This window comes from Mobula hypostoma, chromosome 2 (assembly GCF_963921235.1).
Source record: "Mobula hypostoma chromosome 2, sMobHyp1.1, whole genome shotgun sequence".
Classification (NCBI taxonomy): domain Eukaryota; kingdom Metazoa; phylum Chordata; class Chondrichthyes; order Myliobatiformes; family Myliobatidae; genus Mobula; species Mobula hypostoma.
The window spans coordinates 199,259,103-199,279,806 of record NC_086098.1 but is presented as its reverse complement, the minus strand read 5'-3'; the positions used below and the strand labels follow the sequence as shown (position 1 = coordinate 199,279,806).

At 40.5% G+C, this 20,704-nt stretch overlaps 1 protein-coding gene across 6 annotated transcripts in view; it reads right to left on the bottom strand.

Annotated features, from left to right (window-relative positions):
- Positions 1 to 20,704, bottom strand: part of arfgap1 (ADP-ribosylation factor GTPase activating protein 1) — a 51,169-nt gene that overhangs the window by 23,494 nt on the left and 6,971 nt on the right. For all 6 annotated transcript variants that reach the window (XM_063041378.1, XM_063041380.1, XM_063041381.1 and 3 more), the window contains exons 2-4: positions 6,223 to 6,287; positions 3,155 to 3,264; positions 1,608 to 1,776 (exon numbers count right to left, since the gene is read on the bottom strand). In XM_063041378.1, coding sequence (XP_062897448.1) covers positions 1,608 to 1,776; positions 3,155 to 3,264; positions 6,223 to 6,282 — 339 coding nt within the window. In that variant the 5' untranslated portion in view covers positions 6,283 to 6,287. The remainder of the gene's footprint in view (positions 1 to 1,607; positions 1,777 to 3,154; positions 3,265 to 6,222; positions 6,288 to 20,704) is intronic.

Sequence of the window (20,704 nt, the reverse complement as noted above, 5' to 3'; positions counted from 1 at the left end):
CTATTTTTGCTTAACATTAATCACCCTTAAATGTACAAACTCTCTGATTGAGCATATCAAAGATTGTTTACTTAAGTTAATTCAAATAAATGAAAAATTTCTTTGTTTAGTTTAGTTGAAAAGAAGTTACACTAGTCCTAATTAGAGCAATAGATGGCTCGTGACAATTCTGGACTGATTAATCCTGCAACTTTCCGAGAATAAAAAGTACTTCCACAGCACTTAAACACATACCTTAAATAATATCTGACAAACAATGATAATTATATGATTTCAAACAGAGTCAAGGGAACCTGAACATTTATCTGAAACAATCACCAACATTCAAGGAACAGGAGTTTGCTGAGCCTAAGAATGGAATTTAGAGACAAATATTCAGATTTACAGACTAAACTAAGCCCACATTAAAGACCTTAAGCTGAACAAGTTTTAATTTTTCGAAAGTACCACACAGCAAGCAAACAATTCATTCACATGCATCTATGCAATGAACCAATGGATAACAATATACAAAAATTTGTTACTGACAATCATCATTAACAATGAACAAATATAATGAAGGACAATTTATGCTTTTAAACATATTTTAGTACAAATATAGGGGGATGAGAAACATCATAATTACCCACTAAAGATATTATAATCACTTGTTGTATGGCAACTAGGCATTCAATTTGAGATATCAAATGTATCTCAAGAGAAGAGTAATAACAAACTTACTCTTTTACAGATGTAACACTCAATTATATTGGCTCGTATATGTCTAGGGGAAATCCCACCCAGCACCTGCCTCAACGCTTCCCACGGAGTCGGTTGCCGCCCGAATCAATCCCAAACATCAATCATCAGCCAGCACACACAGTACGTTTTACCAAGTACATTTTATAGATATTACTAATTCTATGACATTGATATAAATTCGATACAGAAAAGGAAGTAATGAAAAAAAGGCGCCAAGACTTATCAAAGTCCAAGTTCTTCGCGCGCAACTGTTGGAGCTCAATCGATTCCTGACGACCACCTGAATCCTGTCGACTCAAGGCTCGGGACCACCCGAAGTGATCAACCGGACCCTTTCCACACATCTGCCGTCCTCCCCATCTCTCCTCCGACTCCCCGCCAAAAACCCCGTTCCCAGTCATATGATACAGCATTATCATCCAAAAACAAAACGATACATGACCACCCATTGGCTAACAGCACCCTGCTATCTGTATTAACCCAAGCAACTGTCTAGCTAGAGACTTTCTCAGCATTTAACATAACAAAGAATCATTCCCCAGTATAACATAACAAAGAAGCTATTTTAAAATTTAACATAAAAAAAGACCACGCACACAGACTTGAACACTTCAGAAACACCCTATATTAAGTATTTTGCAACAAATGGAAACTAGCATGAGGATGAGGATTCAATTAGAAATCAATAGGATGTTATATATTTGAAAGCGATGATATGTTAATAAAGTCAACATTTTCCTTAAGGTTGTACATTTAATGTCTGTGGGTTGTAGCTAACCCAATGAAATTTACTTGATCAAAAACACTTCATAATTAAGGTCCAAGTAAATTGCATTTAATCCACATTAATTCAATGACCTTGGTACCTTGTCTCTGAACAAAGCCGCAGCACGACTATTGTATTTCTCTTGTAGCGACCAACATGGATCATAATCTTGTGATTCCAGAAATTGGCGGAATTTTGCATTACCTCCAACCTTCATTTTTTCCAACTCTAAATCCTTCCACTTATCCATTGTGACAGACCGTACAAAGCTACAAGATAGTAGAAAATAGTCAATTTTCACTGTATTGTAGATCAACGGTTTACTGGCTAGGAAAATCTGTTTACTGCAAGTAGAAAAACCACCTTTACTAAACCAAATATTTATAAGTAATAACATATTCTTAATACTGTATTAACTATCAGTATGTTTTGGTGCTTTAATGCCATGCATAAATACTTAACAGAGATACTGATCATTCATTTTTAAAGAAGCTTATCAAAGTGGGTTTTGATATAGGAATCTTAATCCAACAGGAACCTTTCCAGATATGTTAAGCTTCACAAAGGACAATTAACGCAAAATGATATCTACCACTCTGTCAAGAAAAACATCTGAGATTGTCAGTTGTACAAAAACTGGGCTTCATTTTTCCAACAGGTTTAGGGCTACAATATTGGTTGGGAACTTAAATGAACAATCAACTCAAGCCAATATCAGAGATGTCCTCCTTCATCAAAGGACGGAATTTCCCTTGCTCTACCAGTGTTGCTGCCCTCACCCACATCTCCTTCATTTCACAAACTTCCATGCACCACAACATGCGAGATTTCACAATGACCACCTATTTTAATTTGATTTCCCATTCCCATTTCGACATGTCACTCTACGGCCATGATGAAGCCACTCTCAAGCTGGAGGAGTAAAACTTCATATTCCATCTGGGTAGTGTCCAACCTGACAGCATGAACATTGCCTAGAGATGCTGCCTGGCCTGCTGCGTCACCAGCAACTTTGATGTGTGTTGCTTGAATTTTCAGCATCTGCAGAATTCCTCGTGTTAGCATGAACATTGATTTCTCTCTCTGCCTATAATTTCTCCCCAGACCCCCTTCTCTCTTTTTGTATTCCACATTCTGGCTCCCCTCTTACCTTTTATCTTCTCAACTGCTCATCACCTCCCTCTAGTGCCCCTTCTCCTTCGGTCCACTCTCCTCTCCTATCAGATTCCTCTTCTTCTACCCTTAAACTTTTCCACCCCTCACCTCCCAGCTTCTCACTTACCCCTCCCCCACACTTCCAACCTTCCCTCTCACCTGGTTATACCTATCACCTACCAGTTTTTGCTTTTTCCTCTCCCCACACCTTCTCATCCTGACTTATCCCCTACTTCCTTTCCAGTCCTGATGAAGGGCCTCAGCCAAAAACATTTGTGTTACCTGACCTGCTGAGTTACTCCAACACTTCTGTGTTGCTCTGGATTTCCAGCATCTACAGTATTTCTCACATTTAAGCCAACATCTAATTTCTATTTAGTGACAAGAGAGGCTACATATGCTCCAGCATTTTTACTTTATTGGCTGTTTTACCCTTATTTGTTTTACTCTCATTTCTATTTTACAGTTGGTTTTTATTTTGTTGCAATGTACCTGAGATGGACTCCAAGACCTCTATGCTTTCCTGAGCACTCAAGGCAAATCCATATCCCATAAGTCACACTGACCCATTGTGGATTGAAAGCTCCACATTCAAAGCAAACCTAGAACAGAAAATGAAGACAACATGAAAAATAATTCTGCTCTTCCTCAAAGACTGCCATTTTCTTAAGATACTTTTAACTCAAGCTACTTATAAGTTTTTAAGACAAAACTGGACAAAAATTTGATTTCCTGTAATAATAACAAAGAAATTTCACATGTACAATCACCAGAAACCAGAACTAAAAATAAGTATATAAAAGACCAGCCTTATTTGATGGCCCTGTAATTCCAAATTCAATTAGCATAACATCCTGTATTAGAGTAGACAAAGGTGGGAAGCAATCCAACTCTGCATACTTGTACTGATAATTTAAAATTCTAAATGATCTCAACATGTTCTAACATTGTGAATTTTTACAGCGCCTGCTGGAGAACGTGTGGTCTGTAACATTAAAAAATTCCACCTACAGATACCAGAAGCAGTTATAATTTAAGATAACTACCTTCATATCAAATAAATCTCTTATCTGCCATGCAATACACACGGTTCAATCTACATACAGAGAGTTAACAAATGGCAATCCAAACTCTAAATATAAAGCAGTGTCAAAATAAAATGAAATTAAACTATTGAAAAAAAAGATGCTTCTTCAAAGTTACTAAGCACTCAGTCTCATCCAGGTTTTTTTTAAAAAATTAGTATATTCTAATGCTCTGGAACATTATTCTCAGTTTGTATTACTGGACAGATATGAGGTTAGTTAGAATGATGCAGAAATGCTTTACATATCACAAATTTGGGGGATATTTTATTCCAGTTAACAAAATGGAATAGAGCACAGATAAATTCCTGATGAATCCAATGTCTACTCCAAATTCAGAGCAACCAATCCATCTTCTTTTCATACTCATCATTAGGATTCTGGGCTGTGTGCGCTCAAAAGGAGTGGGCTACTTTAATTCTATGATTCTGAAAGCTTGCCACCTTCGTGGATTTGTCTTAACATGCTTGCAACCAGTTGATAGATATTCATTCTCATGATTAGTCATCAACTCCATTATTGTATTATACAGCCATTAGGACAATATAAGAATGGATCTGGGTCTTTTAAGGTTTAACATCATTTAGTCCTTTGCATTTCTTTGTGTGCCTCAGTGTTTATCGCTTGCCAGTAGCAGTTGATTGCCTGAGGCAGAAATAATTAAGTTCAAGGCATGGATGGGGCAGATAGTCAGTATTCTTTTCACATTGTAAGGGTATCAAAAATAAGAGGGCACAAGTTTAAGATGAGAGGAAAGAATTTTAAAAGGATTGAAGAGAAGTTCTTTTTCCACTGACTTATTAAAATGTGGAACACTAAACAAGGTGGTGGAATCAGATACAATCACTACATTTAAGAAGCATTTAGAAAGACTCTTGAATAGGTGAAGCATAGAAGAATACAAATGTAATCCAAGCAAATGAAATTAGTGGAGACAGGCAATAAGGTAGGCATGAATGTTATTAACTCAATGAATCATTTTATGCTACAAGATTCTATGACTGTTAATGCAAACAACTTGCTGATATTTACAAAAGGATACCCAAGGCAAGGTGCAATAAATATATGAATAGATTGCTTTTTCAGTAACTTATGAAAGCTTTCATGTTGTCAATTCTATCTTTCCTCCTCCCCCAAAGTGAAAAATTTGAATGATATTCAAAGGAAATTTCCAACCCAACAAGTCAACTTTATCCAACAGAATTAATTTTGCAGTCTGTCAGTCAGTGGGTGCCATCCCGAATCCGTGGTTGGCAGCTATGCCCCTCTATCTTCTTCGATCTTGTGCTCTTTTTCTGGCCTCAGCATAACTCAACCCAGTCCATTGCCTCACATTATCGTACCAAGTGGTTCGCTGCTTTCCTCTTTCCCTCTTTCCTTCTATCATCCCTTCCAATAACAATTTCTGCAGTCCACCACCTCTTAACAAGTGCCTAGCATATTCCAGCTTCCTTTTCTGCACATTCTTCAGCAACTCCTTTTCTCTCCTCGCTCTCTTCAACACTTCCATATTACTGACCTTCATCGCCCATCTAATTTTCTGCATTCTCCTTAAACATCACATTTCAAATGCTTCCAGTCGTCATTGCGCTTCCTTGCACAAGGGCCACGATTTGACTCCATGAAACAGACTGCTCCAGACGTAGCATTTCCAAATTCTACAACGCAGCCCAAAGTCCAACCTCTTTCCACACAGCACGTCACTCAGACTCCAGAACGTTGATCTTACAATCTCAATTCTTCGTCTAATTTCTGTATCACATTTCCCATCCTCTGTGACCATCTGTCCCAAATACATAAACTTCTTGACTTGCTCTATGCCCGTGCCATTAATTTTGACACTGATTTTGGGGACTTCTTTCTTCTGTGATACTACCATCATCTTCGTCTTTGCAGCATTTATTTTCATTCCAAATCGTTCTCCTTCAGCATTTATCTTATCTACTATTCTGAGTAACTCGTCCTCAGTCTCAGCTAATAACACTGAATCATCTGCATACCTCAAGTTGTTCACCGTCACTCCACCAATTTGGACACCAGCTTCATCGTTCAAAACCCTGAAGATTACCTCTGAGTAAATGTTAAATCGATGTTGTATAAAATATTAATTCAATACAAAACATGCCAAATTATAAAATTCCAGAGAAGTAATACCTTTGTGGTTATTCAAATTATATGATTTACAATTTCATTTTCAGTAATCTTTGGTCTTGATGCATCTGAAAATGTTGTGCACAGAAATGTGATAGAGTAAAGATAGGTAGTCAACATTATTGTTGGAGGGCACCTTAATAAATCAAGTGGCCTCAAAACTGCCTTTTAATAAAATTATCTGATGATATAAATGAAGAAACAGATTAAGGATATAAATATGTCTATTACCAAGCCTCCATAAACTCAGAACCTTCGTATTTCAGTGAATTCCACTGCATTTAGCAGTAACCACGCATCAAGAAATATATTCTTATTACATACATTGTTTTCATCTTGAGTCCTCACTTCTTTAAGAACTCGCCTTGTCCTTGGACTTGCCATAGTATCTGGAAGCAAATAAGAGAGCATTGTTGGGTAATTATAATTCCATCCCTGTAGCAAAAGTCACTTTAGAAAAGGTAAAACGTGAAAGATGTAATGCACTGCCTGAAATGTGATGGTCAGCTTACCACTTTCCCTCAATGCAATCAAAAAAAGTATATACACTTGGTGGAAAGAATTTACAACCATGTGAAATAAAACCCCTGAAAATATTGAAAATTTAATAAAATACTGAATAAATATAGGAAGTTGGTTAACTTATGCTAATAAGCAGATTTTGATGTACTTAGCAAAGTAGTATGCCTTTTACATCAGAACTGAACCTGAAGTAAGCAATTTTAATAATGAAAGTGAAATTAGGTGTGAAAACGAACACAAGCACTCACAGGAGTATGGATAGATTTAATGACCAAACTGATAAGATGACATCAGTAACATGGAATATAGAACAGTACAGCGCAGGAACAGGCCATTTGGCCCACAATGTTGTGCTATACTAATCAAATTAGTAATCAAATGACCAACTAATATAATCTCTTCTGCTTACACAATGCCCATATCCTTCCATTTCCCTCACATTCATGTGCCTATCTAAATAGCTCTTAAAAATCTCTAATGTATCTGCCTCTACATCCCAAACACAGCATTCTAGGAACCCACCACTCCCTGTATAAAAAACCTTCCCCTCACATCTCTTTTGAACTTACCCCGTCTCACATTAAATGCATACCCTCTAGTATTAGACATTTCAACCCTGGGATAAAGGTACTGTCTGTCCACTCTATGCTTTTCATAATTTTATAAAGCTCTATCAGATCTCCCCTCAGCCACTCCAGTTTGTCTATCTTATCTGTACTGGAAAATTGCAAATGTCACTCCACTTTAAGGATGGGAGGAAGAAGAAAGGAAATTATAGGCCAGTTATCCTGACTTCAGTGGTGGGAAAGATGATACTATTATTAAGAATAAGGTTCGAGATATCTGAAGGCACATGACAAAATAGGTCAAAGTCAGCATGGTTTCCTTCAAGGAAAATTTTGCCTAACAAACCTGTTAGAATTTCTTGAGGAAACAACAGGCAGGATAGACAAGGAAAGACAGCGGATATTATTTCTTTATATTTTCAGAAGGCCTTCAACAAGGTGCCACACCTGAGACTGCCGAACAAGACAACAGCCCATGGTTATTACAGGAAAGATACTAGCATGGATAGAACACTGGTTGATTGGCAGGAGGCAAGGAGTGGGAACAAAGGGGACCTTTTCTGGTTGGCTGCTGGTGACTAATGGTGTACCACAGTGTTGGACCACTTTTTAAACATTATATGTCAATGATTCAGATGAAGGAATTGATGGCTTTGTGGCCAAATTTACTGACAATACAAAGACAGGTGGAGGGGCAAGTAGTACTGTGAAAGCAGAGTGTCTGCAAAAGGACTTGGACAGATTGGGAGAATGGGCAAAGAAGTGGCAGATGGAATATAGTGTAGGGAAGTGTATGGTTATGCACTTTGACAGAAGAAATAAAAGCATGGACTATTTTCTAAATGGGAAGAAAATTCAAAAATCAGAGGTACAAGGGAACTTAAGGTCCTTATGCATGATTCCCTAAAGGTTAAATTACAAATTGAATTGATGGTAAGGAAGATAAATATAATGTCAGCATCCATTTCAAGGCGACTAGAATGTAATGCTGAGGCTTTATAAGGCATTGGTCAGACTGCATTTGGAGTATTATGAGCAGTTTTGGGTCCCTTATCTAAGAAAATATGGGCTGGCATTAGAAAGGGTCCAGAAGAGGTTCACGAGAATGATCCCCAGAATGAAAGGGTTAACGTATGAAGAGCGTTTGATGGCTCTGGGCCTGTTCTCACTGGAGTTTAGAACAATGAGGGGGTATCTCATTTACTGAACATTACAAGGCCTAGATAGAGTGGATGTGGAAAGGATGTTTCCTATAGGAGACGAGTCTAGGATCAAAGGCACAGCCTCTGAATCTGGTGTTCCCAGCCTGGGGTCCATAGACCCCTTGGTTAATGGTAAGGCTCCATGGCATTAAAATGTATGGGAACTCCTGCTCTAAATAGAGGGAAGGGACATCCATTTATAACAAAGATAAGGAAAAATGTTCTTAGCCAGGGTGGTGAATCTGTGGAATTCATTGTCACAGACAGGTCTCAAAGGTTATGGGGAGAAAGCAGGAGAATGGGGTTGACAGGTACAATAAATCAGCCATGATGGAATGGTGAAGCAGACCCGATGGGCCAAATGACCTAATTCTGCTCCAATGTCATATGGTTTTAGAGTCTTCCCATGATAGCAAATGCCCTCTAATCCAGGTAACATCCTAGCAAATGGCTTCGGCGCCCTCTCCAAAGCCTCAATATCCTTCATTTTGTTCGGGAGGGGAGGGGGGGCAACCAGAACTCTATGCAATACTCCAAATACAGCCTACAGTTTTATATAGAGACATATGGATGCTTGCCTTTGTAACTACCCCATCAACTTGCAGAAAGCTACAAACCCCATTTCCAGAAAAGTTGGGATATTTTCCAAAATGCAGTAAAACAAAAATCTGTGATATGTTAATTCACGTGAACCTTTACTTAACTGACAAATGTACAAGGAATAGATTTTCAATAGTTTTACTGACCAACTTAATTGTATTTTGTAAACATACACAAATTTAGAATTTGATGGCTGCAACACACTCAACAAAAGTTGGGACAGTGGCATGTTAACCATTGTGTTACATCACCTTTCCTTTTAATAACACTTTTTAATCATCTTGGAACTGAGGATACTAATTGTAGTAGATTTGCAATTGGAAATTTTGTCCATTTTTGCTTGATATAAGACTTCAGCTGCTCAACAGTCCATGGTCTCCGTTGTCTGATTCTCCTCTTCATGATGCGCCATACATTTTCAATAGGAGATAGATCTGGACTGGCAGCAGGCCAGTCAAGCACACGCACTCTGTGTCTACAAAGCCACGCTGTTGTAGCCTGTGCAGAATGTGGTCTGGCATTGTCCTGCTGAAATAAGCATGGACGTCCCAGGAAGAGATGTTGCCTTGATGGCAACATATGTCTCTCTAAAATCCTAAAATACGCCTCAGAGTCAATGGTACCTTCACATACATGCAACTCACCCATTCCGTGGGCACTGATGCACCCCCATACCATCACAGATGCTGGCTTTTGCACCTTTTGCTGATAACAATCTGGATGGTCGTTTTCATCTTTGGCACAGAGAACTCAACGCCCGTTTTTTCCGAAAACTAGCTGAAATGTGGACTCATCTGACCACAGCACACGGTTCCACAGTCTTTTGGTCCATCTGAGATGAGCTCGGGCCCAGAGAACTCGCCGGCGTTTCTGCATAGAGTTGATGTACGGCTTCTTCCTTGCGTAATACAGTTTCAAGTTGCATTTCTGGATGCAGCGACGGACTGTGTTGAGTGACAATGGTTTTCCGAAGTACTGGGTATAAAAGTACGCTACTTTTATACCCAGTCATGATACCTCACCTGCTACCAATTAGCCTGCTTAATGTGGAGTCTTCCAAACCAGTGTTACTTGAATATTCTGTGCACTTTTCAATCTTATTTTAACTCTGTCCCAACTTTTGTTGAGTGTGTTGCAGCCATCAAATTCTAAATTTGTGTATATTTACAAAATACAATTAAGTTGGTCAGTAAAACTATTCAAAATCTTTTCTTTGTACTTTTGTCAGTTAAATAAAGGTTCACATGAATTAACATATCACAGATTTTTGTTTTTATTGCATTTTGGAAGATATCCCAACTTTTCTGGAAATGGGGTTTGTATGAACTTAGACCCAAGGTCCCTCTGATCCAAGGGCAAGACATTTGATAGTATACTGTCTCTTTAAATTTGACATACCAAAGTGCAATACTTCACATTTAGCTGGGTTAAATTATCTGCCATTTCTCTACCCATGGTAAAGTTTTAAAATGGAAAATGAAGATTCACTATCTCAGACAAAAATAACATGGAAAATGTCCACACAAACATGAAGCATTGCATTAACAGAAAGGAAAAAGACATTGATAAGTGTCTGATCCCTGTGTTCTGATGACCTGTAACACCAATCTTCTATTTATTATGTTTTTAGTTGGAGAAAAGGAAGTCAGTAATCAGTCGTTCATCATTCGATAAGGTAACAACTGATTCAAGCCATTTCCCAAGACAATTCTCATATACTTTTAAATCACTTAATGGCCCAAAATTCATTAATCTTCAATATAATCAACAATTGAACAACCAAGCCTCAAGTGCAGATGTACAACCACCCAAGAAATCTCTCTTCTCAGTAGTTAATGGCTGACCCCCAATACAGAGAAAACACATGATTATATTTCGCTATTTGAAGGAAAACCCCTTCAGCACCCACCCTTCCCAAAATTTTCATTTCAAAGAGACATTCCTTCATTCAAGCCATGGTACATCCAGGTAACCCTTCCTGAATCTTTGTAGACTCATTGCTAAAATCAATGTGGTGATTCTGTGTTATTCTATCTTCAAGCATACTGCTATTATAGTACAAGACCAAAACTGCATAATAATTTGAACGTGATCTTACCAACACCAGTGCAATTGCTGCTAGACCACCTTAGTTTTGTACACCATAATAGCATGTCAACATTTTTCAATAAAGGTTGGTACCATTAATCTTCGTAATTAATTTCTGCATCTGCTTGTTAATCTGTATTTCATGAAATTACACACTGAGATTTCTCCGTAGTTACTAGACTCTCGGCATTTCAAAAAAGATTATCTATGCTACCTTGCAAAATAAATAACTTCTCATTCCCAATACTATACTCCATTTCCCACCTACTTGCCAACTTGCTCAGCCCGTTGCATACAGTTTGCATTCTCTTCACTTTCCCATCCAGCTTTGTAAAATCAACAAGTCTGGATGAAAAAGACAGTGTTCTGTGTCCAAGTCTTATCTAAGATTCTATCCAAGACTGCTTTATAATCCAGGTCCTGCTAACTACAAATACCTATTGCAACAAAAATTGGGTAAATGGCTCTGGTCCTAAGCTACTAAAGGCAATGTTAAGGATAGAGGACTTCAGAGTACCCAGGCAACAGACTGGCAAGACCTATGTAATTTTTATTGATGAAACATTTAAGGTTTTCCCTCATTCCAGTCATCAGCTCAAGGCTCAGCTTTTGCACTGACCACTTTAAAAGCCTGAAGTTGTGCATTGTGCTCAATTTTTTTGGAAGTCAACCCAAGTGGAAATTTCAATAAATTTTGATGAAGAGATTTTGCATTCATAGTCATACTCTATTGATCCCGGAGGAAATTGGTTTTCGTTATAGTTGCACCATAAATAATAAATAGTAATAAAACCATAAATAGTTAAATAGTAAGGAATGACTTCCTATGACGCTCTGTGTTGCATCTTGGTGGAATGAGTCTCTGGCTGAATGTACTCCTGTGCCCAACCAGTACATTACGTAGTGGATAGGAGACATTGCCCAAGATGGCATGCAACTTAGCCAGCATCCTCTTTTCAGACACCACCGTGAGAGAGTCCAGTTCCATCCCCACAACATCACTGGCCTTACGAATGAGTTTGTTGATGATTCTGTTGGTGTCTGCTACCCTCAGCCTGCTGCCCCAGCACACAACAGCAAACATGATAGCACTGGCCACCACAGACTCATAGAACATCCTCAGCATCGTCCGACAGATGCTAAAGGACCTCAGTCTCCTCAGGAAATAGAGACTTCTCTGTCCCTTCTTGTAGACAGCCTCAGTGTTCTTTGACCAGTCCAGTTTATTGTCAATTCGTATCCCCAGGTATTTCTAATCATCCACCATGTCCACACTGACCCCCTGGATGGAAACAGGGGTCACCGGTACCTTAGCTCTCCTCAGGTCTACCACCAGCTCCTTAGTCTTTTTCACATTAAGCTGCAGATAATTCTGCTCACACCATGTGACAAAGTTTCCTGCCGTAGCCCTGTACTCAGCCTCATCTCCCTTGCTGATGCATCCAACTATGGCAGAGTCATTTGAAAATCCTTGACAATTACATGGGTCTGGACATATAAAAAAATATGAAAACAGTTCCTACAATGTACTACAAGGTAACAAATAGTCATAGTCATACTTTATTGATCCCGGGGGAAATTGGTTTTCGTTACAGTTGCACCATAAATAATAAATAGTAATAGAACCATAAATAGTTACATAGTAATATGTAAATTATGCAAGTAAATTATGCAATAAGTCCAGGACCAGCCTATTGGCTCAGGGTGTCTGACCCTCCAAGGGAGGAGTTGTAGAGTTTGATGGCCACAGGCAGGAATGACTTCCTATGACGCTCTGTGCTGCATCTCGGTGGAATGAGTCCCTGGCTGAATGTACCCCTGTGCCCACCCAGTACATTATGTAGTCACTCAACCTGACTACAGGTCGATCTTCACTAATCTGACTACCTGTAATCTGGTTCCTTCGATAATACGGCACTGATTCTGCTTAATGTGATCCTTCTGTAATTCGGCATTTTCACTAATCTGGCACTCCTCAGGTCCCAATGGTGCCAGATTAGTGAAGGTCGACCTGTATTTGTTTTTTAGTCTGAACTTTTGTTCGTCATTGACCACCCTGTTCCCAACTTGGTTTTAGATCATCAAGATCATCAGCAAACTTGGTTATGTTACAATCAGACCCCTTCAAAGACAATGATGCAGATCTCACAAAGCCCAAAAATTGATCTTTGCAGCATTCAGCTATCCACAAATGATAAACCGTAAAAAGTGGGCAACCATTCATATTCCCTATACTGCTTTTCAACCAATTTTCAATCTACAAATGCCATGTACAGCAACCTTTGCATAACATCTTATCAAATGCCTTATAAAAATCCATCAGTTTTCCCCTTATCTGCCAACCTAGTTACAAAAGTATTACTTTATAGGCACTGTCAAACACCAATTCCTTCCCATAAAAGTTTCTCATGATATTATTTCATCCTGACAAAAGCTTCCAACATCGTCACTAATACTTATGCAAGCCCATCTGTCCTATAGATTCTCTTTCCATCATTTCTTCATCAGTGAACATGTGATCAGACTAGACCACATTTATGCATATAGACTCAGTACTTACAAAGCCATCCCGTGCTCTCATCTTGGCCTCTCTGACCACACCTCCATGTTCACCCCAGCATACTGACCACTGCTGAAAATGGAAAAATTAGTCGAGAGGGCCATCATTGTATGGCCTAATGAGACAATCCCTATGATTCAAGCTACATAAACATTGAAGACGTAGACCTCAAGGAATATGCCTCATCTGCCACGAGCTACATCTGTAAGTGTGTAGATGACATCAATACCTCAAGAACAGTCATCTCACAGACCAAACAAAAGCCGTGTCTGAACACAGAGGTGCACTCCCTACTAAAAGCCGAGAACGCTGTTTTTGAGTCTGGAGGCACCTGTACAGTAAAGATCCCCAGCGTATGTCGCTGGCCATAAAAGACATTACTGACTAGGCAAGGAAAAACAGTGCTGACTGTACCAGTGACACCCCCCTCACTAAATCTCTAAATCAACTTAATGCATGATTCAAGGTATGCAACACAATGCCAGCCACAAAAGCTATACCCTTCCCAGGTGAGCAGCCACTGTCTATAACAGCAGACGCGAGAAGGACTCTGCAGAGAGTCAACGCCTGTAAGGCAGTTGGGCCAGACAACATCCCAGGCTGAGGACTCAGAGTGTGCATACCAGCTCACTGACATTTTCAACACTTCACTCATCCATGCTGCTCTCACCAAATGCTTCAAATCAGCCACCACCATCCCTGTACCAAAGAACTCTACACCTTCAGAAATAAATGTCTACAGGTCAGTAATACTGGTGCCAATTATTAAGTGCTTTGAACAGCTGGAAATGGTACATATCAAACATGGCACATTTCTGGGGAGCCAACAAAAAAGCGACTCGTGTGAGCAGCCTTCAAATACTCCTGTTTCAGTCTGCTACAGCTGAAAACCACAACTACATCCAAGGTCTGTACAGTTAGTAACATTGTTTTAATCTGATTTTAAAAATCTACTTACAATCAACAGAACTCAAATGGACTCTGGACGCTGGTGCTGTTCCCCTAAGACAGCTGAAAGGATGCTGAGCTAGTTTAAAAGTTTGTTTAAGGAAGAAAAGCTTTCATTAGGACCAGTTGCATTCTGTTTCATGAAATTTTGGTTAACCTCCCACCGTTCCAGATGCAATGATACAGCTGGATGGCTTCACAATTCACTGCCAAGTTTGGACTGCTGAGTCTTTCAAAGGCAGAGTAGTTGGAGTATACTTCATGATCAACTCTTCATGGTGTAGTAGTAGTCCCAGTCCTGTTCATCAGACCTTAATCATCTCGCGATCAAGTGTCATCCAGTTTATCTGCCGTGGGAGATTTCAATGATCATCTGGGTAACAGTATATAACCTACCTCAGGTCAATGTCAAACAAGCTTTAGACAAACTGAACAATGTAATCAACAGGCATGAAACAGCACATCATGATGCCTTCCCCATCAATTTGGGGGATCTTAACCAGGCCAACTTGAAAAGTCTCTAAATAATTATTACCAACAAATCACTAGTAGTATCAGAGGAACCAACACACTGGGTCACTGCTACACCACCATCAAGGCACTTACCGTGCTATCCCACATCCACACTTCAGGAAGTCTGATCACCTGGCTCGACTTCTACTCCCTGAGTATAGGCAGAGACTAAAGACTGCAGTACCAGTAGTGAGGAGCAAAAACGTATGGACAAGGGACGCACAGGAGCACTTGCAGAACTGCTTTGAATCAGTGGACTAGACTGTATTCAGAGTTTCATCTTAGGGTCTGAATGAGTACTCCACAGCTGGCACTGACTTCATTAAAACCTGTGTGGGTGAGCCTATGAGAATTTACTGAACAACCCAAATCAAAAGCCGTGGATGAACCAGGAGGTTCATAGTCTGCTGAGGGCTAAACCTGTGGCATTCAAGTTTGGTGACCCAGGTTTTACAAGAAAACCAGGTATAACTAGCGGATGACTATTTCAAAAGCGAGGCTGGAGGAGACTTCAGATACACATCAACTCTGGCAGTTTTTGCAGGCCACTACTTCCTACAAAGCGAAATCCAACACCATGAATGGCAGTGATGCTTCACTCCCAGGCATGCGCAACACTTTTTATGCTTGCTTTGAAAGGGGAATAAAACTGCAGCTATGAGGATCCCTACAGCACCCCGGTGATCCTGTGATCTCTGTCTCGGAGGCTGATGTCAGGGTGTCTTCCAAGAGGGTGAACCGTCGCAAGGTGACAGGCCCTGATGGAGTAGCTAGTAAGGCTCTGAAAAGCTGTGCCAGCCAACTGGCGGCTGTTCAAAGATATTTTCAATCTCATATTGCTACAGTTTGAAGTTCCCACTTGCTTCAAAAGGGCAACAATTACACCAGTACCCAAGAGGAGCAGGGCAAGCTGCCCAGTAGCACTCACATCTACGGTGATGAAGTGCTTGAGAGGTTAGTTATGGCTAGAATTAACTCCTGTCTCAGCAAGAACCTGAACCCAATGCAATTTGCCTACCGCCATAATAGACCTACAGCGGACGTGATCTCACTGATTCTTCACACAGCCTTGGATCACCTAGACAATACAACACCTATATCAGGATGCTGTTTTTGACTATAGATCAGCATTTAACACAATCAGTCTTGCAGTTCTGAATCCATGACTGTGTGGCTAGCACATCTCAAATGCCATCTATAAATTTACTGACAATACAACCATTACTGGCAGAATTTCAGATGGTGACGATAGGGCATACAGAAGTGAGATATAAGAGTTAGTTGAGTGGTGTAGCAGCAACAACCTGGCACTCAATGTCAGTAAGACTAAAGAACTGATTGTGGATTTGAGAAAGGGTAAGACAAAGGAACATACACCCATCTTCAGAGGAATCAGAAGTGGTAAGAGTGAGCAATTTCAAGTTCGTGGGTGTCATTATCTCTGAGGATCTAACCTGGACCCAACATATCGATACAGCTACAAAGAAGGCACGACAGTGGCTATATTTCATTAGGAGTTTGAGGAGATTTATCCAAGACACTCACAAATTTCTACAGATATACCTCGGATAGCATCTTAATTGGCTACATCACCGTCTGGTATGTGGGGAGGGTACCGCCACCTTGTCGTGGTGGAGGGGCTTGTGTGATCCTGAGAACCTAAGGACGATGCTGTCTGGAGCTTAGCTTCTGGTAGGGTCACCCATGGTGGAAAGGTCAAGCAGGAGGATCCAGACAAAGTTCGGTCCAATCAAGACCCTAACAGTGAGGCAGGCAAAAGATGTTGGTCAATTAGAGTCTCCAGAATCTCGACAGGACCCCCTACCATCTCTGGCCCTTTCTCTGTCAAGGACCACGTAGTGGCTGCTTCCGCATCAGTGTTCCCACATTAAAAGACCTCCTGCACAGGCATTTCTCCTGGTTTGGTAATCCGATCAAACAACTTGGACAAAGCCCTATGGCGATCAGGAAGCAGTGACAGGAGCAGGACAGTGAAGTCTGGGAGCTCCCAGCCACAACCTAGCAAACAGGCAATGGTGTTAAATACAGTCTGAGGCAGATGGAGCTTTTCGGCAGCTGCACCCATGACTGAGCAGCCTTATTCAGGACACGCTCTGCTCACCACACGAGGAAGGGACTAGAAATGGTGCCTTAAAAATACACTGCGTCCCAACTCCTAACTGGATTACTGCATCCAGTGGGATCACCAAACAGCAATCAACCAGCTATATCCACCACCACTTCAATGACCTACACCCGCCAACACTGCAACAGGACTTGTGGATCATGGATTGACGTCTTCAGTCATCTCAAGTCCCACAACCACCAGGAAAAGAATTATAATCATGCTCTTCTTCTATGAGTGGTTGTGGATGATGTGGGGGGGGGGGGGAGAGTGCGCTACTGCACAGGATCGAAGTAAGCTGCAGAGAGCTGCAAACTTAGTCAGCACCATCATGGGCACCAGTCTCTGTAGTATCCAGGACATCTTCAAGGAGCGATGCCTCAAAAAGGCTGTGTCCATCATTAAGAACCCCCATCGCCCAGGTCAGGCCCTCTTCTCATTGCCACAATGAGGTACAGAAACCTGAAGGCACACACTCAGCAATTCAGGAACAGCTTCTCCTCTGCCATCAAATTTCTGAAAGGACATTGAACCTATAAAAACCACCTCACTACTTTTTATAAATTTCTATTTTTGCGCTACTTATTTAATTAACTATTTAATATATATACTTACTGTAATGCTGAAAATTCAAGCACCACACATCTAAGTTGCTGGTGAACGCAGCAGGCCAGGCAGCATCTCTAGGAAGAGGTACAGTCGATGTTTCAGGCCGAGACCCTTAGTCCTGACGAAGGGTCTCGGCCTGAAACGTCGACTGTACCTCTTCCTAGAGATGCTGCCTAGCCTGCTGCATTCACCAGCAACTTTGATGTGTGTTACTTACTGTAATTCATGTTTTTTCTCTCTATTATCATATATCGCATTGTAAAGCTGCTACAAAGTTAACACATTTGATGACATATGCCAGTGATATTAAACCTGATTCTGAACTCAATTCCTGCCAGACAGGACACTCACCAATATGCTTACTGACAGAACTGCTCTGTGACAAGATGCCATTACATCTGTCGAATACCTGGCCCTGACACACCTAGAAAACAAAGTCACTTACGTCAGAATGTTGTTTCTGGATTTCAGTTCAGCTTCCTATTGTCCCACTGACCTCCGTGAACAAACCCCTACTCCTTCATCTAAATACACCATTGTGCAACTGGGCATTAGACTTCCTAACCAAAAGACCTCAGAGTCGGAATGCACAACTGCTCATCCCTCTCTGTTATCCTCAACACAGCTGTCCCCAGGGCTGTGTGTTGAGCCCATTGTTACTGTACACTCTCATACATCAATGCATAGCCAAACACCCAAGTAATCACATCGTAAAGTTCACCACTGACAAGACAGTAGTGAGGCTCATCACCAACAATGATGAGTCAGCACAGCAGTGGTAACTGAAAGCAGTTTCAAACTCCTGGGACTGCACATCTCACACAACCTCTCATGGTCCCAGAACACATGCTATACAATCAAGAAAGCTCACCAACTTTACTGTGAGGAGGGTGAACAGAGCTGGACTGTGCACATCTAAACTCAGGCCCTTCTGCAGATGCACAGCGGAGACCATTCTGACATGCTGTATGATTGCAATAGACGGAAGCTGCACTGCAATGGACAGGAAGGCTCTACCGCAGGTAGTCAGAACTGTCCAACGCAGCACCAGCATCAGACTACCTGCCATCAAGGACGTACATACAGAAAGCTGACGTATAAAGGCTAGTAACATCATGAAGGATCCTACCCACCTTGCTCATGGACTGTTTGTCCCACACACATCAGGCTATGTAGCATTCACACCAGGACCACCAGACTCAAAAAGGATTACTTTTCCCAATCAGTACAGCTGATCAACACCTCCACCCACTAACCCACCAACAACCACTGCCTCAGTTCCTATCAGTCACCTTATGTACAGACACCTCTCTGCCTAGCACCTACAATCTATGTACATAAACTGTTATGCATTTATATTGATTGTGTATTCTTATGATTGTGTTCTGTATCTTACTGTGTTTTCCTTTGTGCTGCATCAGATCCACAGTAAGATTATTTCATTATTCTTTACATCTGTGTACTGGAAGTGACATTAAACAATCTTGAGATTATGTCTGCTGATTCCAATCAAAGTTCTAGAGACATTCTAGAACTTAAAGAAACTTTGAAGACTAAAACTATTCAACAGCTTCTGAAGCCACTTTTAAAGCCCAAAGATGCAGCCCATAAGTACCAAAAACATCTCAGCTTTTCTGACCCTTTAATTTCCACAGCACTCTCTTTTAACCTCTTCACCCAAATCTCTGATTCCTCACTTTATAAAATATTTTCCCCACTGTGAAGGCAAATACAATTTAATTGCTAGATCATTCATACTACTGTTAAAGAGATCTAATTCTCACTGTTCTATATGTCAGTGATGCCCATTTTCATCAACTTGTGCCACAAAAATTAGGTGAAGGACTAGAAAATGTGTCCTACTACAACCACTACTCGATATTTGAGACTTATCCATTTGCACTTTATTTAGTATTTCAGCTTAGAGTACTCTGTTAATCCTTTAAAAATCAAACAAAAAAGTGAAAACTTAAAATACTGTCATTCATACTTTTTGATCCAATTTCATATCTCTAAGATTTTACATTCTATTCAGCTTATTAAAGTTCCAATATAATTAAAGCCAGTTGAATTTCAAACATTCACCCATGTTTAACAAATAAAGATCACAATCAGTTAATACACTCTAACTGATGGCTGCAAACAATCTACACTGAACACTAAACTTTATAATGCACCAGGAATGTTTAGTTCATAAGACAAAAGAGCTGACTGTGGACTTCAGGAAGGGTAAGACGAAGGAACACATACCAATCCTCATGGAGGGATCAAGAGTGGAGAGAGTGAGCAGTTTCAAGTTCCTGGGTGTCAAGATCTCTGAGGATCTAACCTGGTCCCAACATATCGATGTACTTATAAAGGCAAGACCGCAGCTATACTTCATTAGGAGTTTGAAGAACTTCGATATGTCAACAAATACACTCAAAAACTTCTATAGATGTACCGTCGACAGCATTCTGACAGGCTGCATCACTGTCTGGGATGGGTGGGCTACTGCACAGGTCCACAAGAAGCTACAAATGGTTGTAAATCTAGTCAACTCCATCTGCTCCAGGTGCTGCCCGGCACGTAAATAATTAGCTTGTTTATTTCAGCTTTTTTCTTAAAGATGTGCTGGGTGCGTCCCGGCTACCATTGCACCCTGCATGCTTCGCGACCCGGTATCAATCCGTGGCCTAGAGGTTGGGGACCACTGCTGTATATCAATGATTTAGATAATGGAATAGATAGCTTTGTTGTCAAGTTTGCAGATGATATAAATATTGGTGGAGGGACAGGTAGTGTTGAGGAAATAGTTAAGTAGCAGAAGGGCCTAGACAGTTTAGCAGAATGGGTAAGAGAGTGGGAAGTGAAAGACAGTGTTGGAAAATGAATGGTCATGCACTTTTTTAGAAAAAATAAATATGCTATTTTCTAAATGGGGACAAAATCCAAAAAATCTGAGATGCAAAGGGACTAGTGAGTCCTTGCACAGAACAACCCAAAGGTTAGTTTGCAGGTAGAGTCAGTGGTGAAGAAGGCAAATGCAATGTTAGCATTAATTTCAAGAGATCTAGAATAGAAGAGCAAGGAT